Source organism: Penaeus japonicus, unplaced genomic scaffold, assembly GCF_977035675.1.
Source record: "Penaeus japonicus unplaced genomic scaffold, GWHDUDI00000001_assembly GWHDUDI00000004, whole genome shotgun sequence".
NCBI lineage: Eukaryota > Metazoa > Arthropoda > Malacostraca > Decapoda > Penaeidae > Penaeus > Penaeus japonicus.
In genome coordinates, this window is record NW_028234406.1 from 33,440,285 (window position 1) to 33,447,784 (window position 7,500).

The window sequence follows — 7,500 nt, forward strand, 5'->3', positions numbered from 1 at the left end:
CATAGTTTTATTATCATGGAGTTAATTCTTATTGTATTACTGAATACTTAAAACAGAAAAGAATTCATATAGACCCATTTATTCTCCCGCCCTGCCTCATCATAAAACACATATCCCGGTGACGAAAGAATATGCTATTCAAGATAGTCTCATGACGGCGACACTGTAACAGATAAGATTCTGCTTCATCATCGAAATCTTTTAATTTCTTTATCTTCATTTTCTGATTTCAAATGTAATCCAACTTAGTGAATATACCCTAAGATGTACTGTGATTATTCAAAGGAAAATCTATTGGAAATCAAAAAGAGCTTACCCTATGCAGTTTACGTTGCTATATAAATACGTACAGGTAGGAAAACAGGGATGTTCGGTATGTATGAACGAAGTTATTTTTAGGAAACCAGACAGCTAAGCAACACGATTCTAAAACTCGACAATCAGAGGTACACACATGTACCAGAATATTACCCACGATTAATAAGAACAGCTATCGGTCAAAGGGAGAATTCTTTAGACATTTTGAATTTTGAAAAATAAGAAAAAAAAAATGGATGAGTTTTATCCTATCCCACATCTCATTCAATTGATGATTCGGTATGCATTTAATTAATCAACTGCATATATTTAAAAAAATATATCCTGTATAAAGGAATCCACGGAAAATTCACGAGTTTTTTGGAAGTTCAATTCTTTCGAGTTTTGTCCTCGCCAGTGTCTCATATAATATGTTTTTCAATTATAGTCTTAATACTTAGTGGTGACACAAATAAAACCGTACGTAATTATACGATGTATTACACGGTAAATTCAAAAGTAATATCAGTTACGTTGGTTTAGAATTTTGTCCTCACATGTTTTTCATACAGGGAGTGATTTGGATTATGACGTCACACTCGAATGTTTGGCGCAAGCGCTGTGTGCTTCTCGCTCGTCCATCCGTGTGCGAGGGTCTGCCCTTCATTTCTCTCAAATACTGGCTTCTCCGAGCGTGATTGACGCCCAGAATGTCCAAAGCTGAACAGGTGTTGACCTTAGAGCCGTCCCAGGAACTCAAATTCAAAGGTGAGTTGAGAAAATGGCGAGAAATAGGCGTGATATCTGTACGTTCTGGGAGCCATCTTAGGGGATGTTTGGGGAATGTTTATCTAATAAAATGATTATCTCATTAAACTCCACTTTGTGTTTGTGGGCAAATTACGGCGACAAGTGTTGAATGTGTAGGTAGATGAGGGGCCGAAGGAAATGAGTGAAAGGGGGGAGATAATAAAATGGGAAATAAAGGTGTGTCCGGTCTGGATCAGCTGACGGCGGCGGTGACGAATAACATTATTTTATCCCATTTCCGCTTTTTATCATTCTCATTCGTCCTCTGCATGTGCTTCGGCTCCTTTTGTTCACTTTCGCGTAGCGTTGCAGAAATAAAGGGTGCAAATTAGGTGTTGAAGTGAAATACGTGTCTTTTGGGCAGTTCGTGTTTTTTTGACAGTTGGTTCAGCTCAGTCAGTTTAATTTTCTTCTCAACATTTTCATTCTATTTTTTAATCAGTTTCGTTTGCTTGTCACGTTTTCTCTTGTGACGTTTAGGGGGTCATTGACATATTGTTGGGGTAGGGGAAAACTTAGATGTAGGGAATGTATTTGTCAGCCTGTTTATTGATTTTGATGCCTTTATATTGTATATATTTTGAGTCTTGTATATTGATTTTGAAGGATGCTGTATGATGTAAACTTGATTGATGTGCATTAATTGTGGTGGAATTATCTATTTAGGAGTTTGTTTAAGAGATTGATGACCAATCTTATGTTTCATGATTTATATGGAATGTGTGGTTTTGCTCATGACATTTTGGAACAGAATGGAATTAAATGACAGCATTCAAATACAGTTATTATAAATGCATTTTAAACTGAAATATATATTCCAAGGTATTTTACTTCTGTAGAAAATATTGTGGAAATTTTGAATAAGAGCTAGACTTGCGGATAGTCTGTAGACTACATGCGGTGCGTAGCCCACAAGTAAGTGATATCATTGTTCTCAAACCAATATTTGGAATAGTGATAGTTTTTGTTCAGATAATGGTTGCTCTGAAGCCAGACAGATTGCATGACTTTGTAAATTTTCAGAATAGGACCTCACGAAGTTAAGGAAAAACCAAAATAATGGCCATAAGCCAGTTTGGAAGATGTTGCTGTTCCAATGATTTCTGGTGCATGTAACATTTGAAAACTACACATATGTTCTTATATTAGTGACTGTCTAGCTTGTGATGCATACATGTGTGTATCAATCTCGTGCACACTGCTGCCATACTTTTTAAAAGACAACACTATTAGATGTAAAAGGTAATTGCAGATAATAAAAGCAAGGTCACAATTATATAGTGAAATCTGTGAATTCATTATTGGTGTGCAGTCCAGGGATGCTTCGACCTCAGAAATTTTGAGTCTAACAGAGGCAGACCATGTTTATTACAAGGTAAATCTTGTTGACCTCCTTGGTGATTTATCAGCAAATAAGGAGGTAAATTTCCTGGATAACGCTGCGTTACTAAGTATAATGAAATTAGTATTGATGGATTCCTTTTGCCCTCTACTACTCATTTTTAGGGAATATTACCTTGATTTTACCCACAGTAGTAAGGGGGTGACCTCATTAGAGATCAGATCCTCTGATCTTCACCCTACACTGGTAGACAATTGGCTGATGTCTTTTTGTTTTACGTGTTATGTACTTATTTTAACCCATTGCTGATGAGGCTGTCTTGGCTCCAGAAAATTTAAACGCAAGGGTATTTCAAACGCGTAATACTAACGCTTCAGACTATTTGCCTGCTCCGACTGTGGCCAAGTACTATGCACTCAATCATCCAGCGCTGGCCAGATGGAAAGCCATAACAAAATGTCTTGTCCCTGGCAGCTGGTACTGCCACCACTCAACGTGATAACTTGGCACCCAGTGTTAATGGGTTAAAGAAAAGAGCCGTCTATCAAAAAACAGTATTAGGATGTCTGTTTTTTCTATAGGTGACAGCCAATGAGAGCTACCCTTAGATCGACTGGCCAATCATAGCACTTTCATGTTTCTTTTTATTTTAAATCTGTAATTTTAAGTTTTCTAGTGAGTTTCAAGTCAGTTAACTTTGAAACTAGATAAAGTTAGGTCAGTCAGTGAGTTGTGATATTGTAGACCCCTCAAAAAAACAAAAAACATAACAATGCATTCAAAATTTCCCCCCCCAAAATCACCTTTTGCTGTAATTGTTGTCACACACTATGCCATATGGGTGAATAAATCTGAAAGAAACCACATCTGTAACTTTTTTTATTTTACAGTAGACAGGTATAAGGTGAGACTGAGGTAGATTTGTTATATCAATGCAATTTCCCTAATATATGTCATGCCCTCCCCTACCATCAGGACCCAGATTGTGGGGTACATGGGTGGAATTGCAGATTGCATCCGCTATATATGTGAAGTAGAGGGTGAGAGAAATCATTGATACCACTCGTGGTATATAGGAATGTAGCTTTATTTGAAAAATTTACCAATAAGAAACCAGTCATAACTCCATCCCAAGAAACATATGTGGGAAGCATTGTTGGATTTTGCCAGTGTGTGAAGTAGAAGGCCATAGTGTCACTTCATGGTGTTATTCTGAACGATTACACATAATCTACTTTGGGAATGTAATTAACTTATGAGGTAGTGACTTAGTTGGCACTACCAGCTGTTAAGTTTCTGTATGAAAGAAGTAGGGATTCTTACCTGTCATGTGTTTTTAGCCTGCAGATATGCATGTATAAGAAAGTTTCTAGTTTTGATTATTTATTATGCTGCAAACCTGTATAGATTTTGAAGTAAATATTAATTACTTATGATAAGCTTTTGCTAGGTTAGGCTAAGATAATTCATACATAAGTCGAGAGATGTAGAATACAGTCAGGAAAAAACCCACAATTGTATGCGAGTGCCTGAATGTAAATACAATAATTTGAAGGAAACAAAATTAAGACTTTTATAAATGAGTGAAGTAAGAAATGGAGTCTCAAATGAAATTATGTATGATCAGATATATAACTTTGGATATAAAAGTGTTTAACCCATTCGCGCTGGTTGACTTGCTATCACATTCAGTGTTTTTTGTGTCTGATGTCGGCGACGAGATATTTAGTCAAGGTCGGCGCGGTGGGTGATCAGGTGTATAGCGCTCACCTGCGGCTAGTGCGGCCGTGAATCCTGAGGCATTAGGCTTTTGTGTTCGAATATCCCGGCATTTCGACCATTTAGAGCTAAAATATCCCCGTCATGAATGGGTTAAAAAAATCAAGTCAATGTGATTTGAATATTGACAGCTGTTTACTCTGAAATGGAACAAGGGCCATACTTACCCAGGTATGGCATAGAAGTTGCCAAATATTGCTCATTACTGTTTAAATTTTATCAGGTCAATATTTTGTACAAGAGCTAGTGTAGAAATTTTTAGATTTTTTCTTTATATTTCTGATAAATCCAATCCCTTGAAGCTGTTCCAACAATAGCAAGTGATGAAATTTAGCCGTGCCAGACTTGAAGAGCTCAAAGCCCCGAGTGACTAAACATGACTGCTTGTCAAAACCTTGTATTCTTAACCCATTGACGCTAGGGACATAACCATCCACTATAGTTTTGTTTTATTTATCTAATTATTTATTTTTACAAGTGGATTGTTCCACAAGCACTTTGTCACTGATAAGTCAATTAGTAGGCCCACCTAACCCATTGCAGACTGGTATCATAACATACATAATGGCGCTGATAAAGCCTAAAAGACAGGTGTCAATGTGTACATGATGCAACATCAAGATCAGCTCACAGTTGAAGTGCACACAGTCATCAAGTATTATGGCTGTAATGGCACTAGCTTCAGAGCTACAGGGTTCCAAAGAAAGTCAGCCTTGTTTTGTGATGGATTTGTGGAAAAACATTCTTTAGGCTAGTCTTCACTGCCCAGATAGGGTAGAAAACTTTTTCCCTGTCCCTTTAATTTTTATCTATTACTATCCTTATTGATATGATAATGTTAATGGAAATTCAAGAAATGGGATATAGAAGTGAGGTCAGATAGGCCTACTAATTGACTCCTTGGTGACTTAGCCCTTATGGGGCAATATTTTCATGGATCTTTTGGTAAAAGTGTGTTGTGCCAAATGATGAACATCCAGCAACTAAAGTTGACACATTTTCATGATGAAGTGATAAAAAATGAATTTTAAAAATAAAGGGAATGCAACAGCTGTTTGATGTTATTGATGAAAATGCAGAATGGTACAAGAATATTATAGAATATGTATTTAGGTATAACTAAGTTGTACAGTTAACCCAGTCAAACAGTCCATATAGTGGAAGTAATGGGGTCTAAAAATCTTGTGATAAAAGTTTCATTGCAGGCTGAGTAACTCATTGGGGAGACTGAAATAAATTTATTAGCTTTGGCCTGCAGATAGGCACTAGTGCCAGCTGCTTGACTCTCTAGATGTTTTTTTTTTTTTTTTTTTTTAGAGTAGTGGTTCTTAACCTTGGGGTACATTTACTTCCTAGGAGTATGAAGACTCCTGGCTAATTCAATACTACTTATCCTAATGGACTAGGAAAAAGATATAAGGGAGAGTGGTAAAGATTCTGATGGTTGGATTGTATGGACATTGGATTCACCAGTGTTTTACTGATCAATTTTACTCCTTTCAATTTTTGAAATTGGGTATTTGAAAATGTTTGATCCCAAGAGGGTACCAGCACTGTATAAGGTTAAGAATCATAGCTTTAGAATGAGGGAGTAGCATGTGACATATCATGGCCTTTTTCACTCTTTCACTGACAAGTAATAAGAAAGCCAGTTTTATGCTAGTCATTTCTTTGTTTTTTGTAATATTGTGAGACTTATATTTGCCATCTACAGACTCTGCCAGTGCTGCGCTGAACAGAATATAGAATCCTTATCAGCTAATTTTAATTGAAGTATATTTGTATGGGAGAAGAAAAAATAAAATTCCATATTTATTTTTCATTGGTTTACAAGAAAAACAACAAAAAACAACAACATACTCAATGAAAAATTAAACATGAGATATGAAATAGAAAGGGGACCTGTGTTTACTGCAGTTGGGGATGGTGTGGCAAAGCAGCCATACTGGTGTGGATCATCATCCTATTCCCATTTTGCTTGCACACCCTATTGGCTCTCATTGAATTTCTTTCCTGATAGTGCTAGAATAGAGTATTTGCAGTGGGTTAACCCACTTACGATGGGGGCATTCCAGCCTTGAATGTCCCAATGCCGGGGCGTTCGAATTATTAGGCCTAAATCAATTAACCCATTGGTCGCGGTATTAAAAAAAGGTCTGTGCAGTAGGATAGCTGTTTTACATGTCTGGCATGGTGCCATCCGCGTCTATCACCGACTCTGCCTTTGCACCAAATCATGCCATCCGCTGCTAATGGGTTAAATGGCTGGCACAATACTGTGCCGCCCGGCCACTGGGCTTTTGAATGAGCGGTACAGTACTGTACCACCCGTCCAGAGAGGGTTAAAATGTGGGTAGGCTAAATTGAGGTACCTTGTCTTTAACCCATTCGCGCCAGTTGAAGTTATAGCGCGAGGTCGAAAAATATCCCCGGACCCAGGTGACATCCAGAGAATAGATCGCTAGATTGTTCTCAAATATAGTCATTTCACATAATTTCTTAGACTGTTACTTTAGTTTAAGTGTTTGAGTATCATAAAATGACATGGTCATAATGCCGGGGTTTTCAAACACATAAGCCTAAAGCCCCGAGACTCTCGGGCGCACAAGCCACGAACTTGGGCTGCCTGCTCGCACACCCTGAGCACTGGCCTCTGACGCAAAACCCTTGAAACATGTCAGCACGTCATCTGGCACGAAAGGGCTAAAAAAATTACCACAGAAAACTACGTGATGTTGATGACATCATGGTAATTTCTACTTCTTGATTGGTTGAATAAAAAGATCTGAGTTGAAAAACTATTGTAAAATCAAATGTGTTTGGGCAAGATATCAAATAAAGTAAAAAATTATTAATGCAATACTACTTCTAATTTGTTGATTACCTGTGATATCATGTCATGTAACATCATGAGATACATGTACATACTCATATGTACATGTATGATTTTTCATATTTTCTTTTTGTTTTGGTTAAAAAAAATATATATATAAAACATGTTTTTGATAACCCACTAAGAGATTGCTTCCACTTTCCTTTGGTATTTTCTGATAGAAGTGAAGAATATAGGCAAAGTTCAATAGAATTAAACCATAAGAATAGGGTGGGTGAAAAATGCTCTGAGAGGATCAGCACAGCCCTTTGCAGTGAGAAAACTCCCCTGCACGAAGCGTTGCATGCTCATCATCTTCCCGGCTTAAGTGGGAGTAGGCGAAAATACATCCCGTCGTGAATGGGTTAATGTATAGTTATTTTTCCTTATGAACTAAATA

The 7,500-nt window shown here is 37.3% G+C and overlaps 1 protein-coding gene across 1 annotated transcript in view; it reads left to right on the forward strand.

Annotated features, from left to right (window-relative positions):
• Positions 1–240: 240 nt before the first annotated feature.
• LOC122266788 (vesicle-associated membrane protein-associated protein A) overlaps positions 241–7,500 on the forward strand; it is a 47,119-nt gene continuing 39,859 nt past the window's right edge. Inside the window, exons 1-2 of the mRNA XM_086536458.1 lie at positions 241–352; positions 870–1,065. Of these exons, the coding sequence (XP_086392584.1) occupies positions 1,008–1,065 (58 nt within the window). The 5' untranslated portion in view covers positions 241–352; positions 870–1,007. The remainder of the gene's footprint in view (positions 353–869; positions 1,066–7,500) is intronic.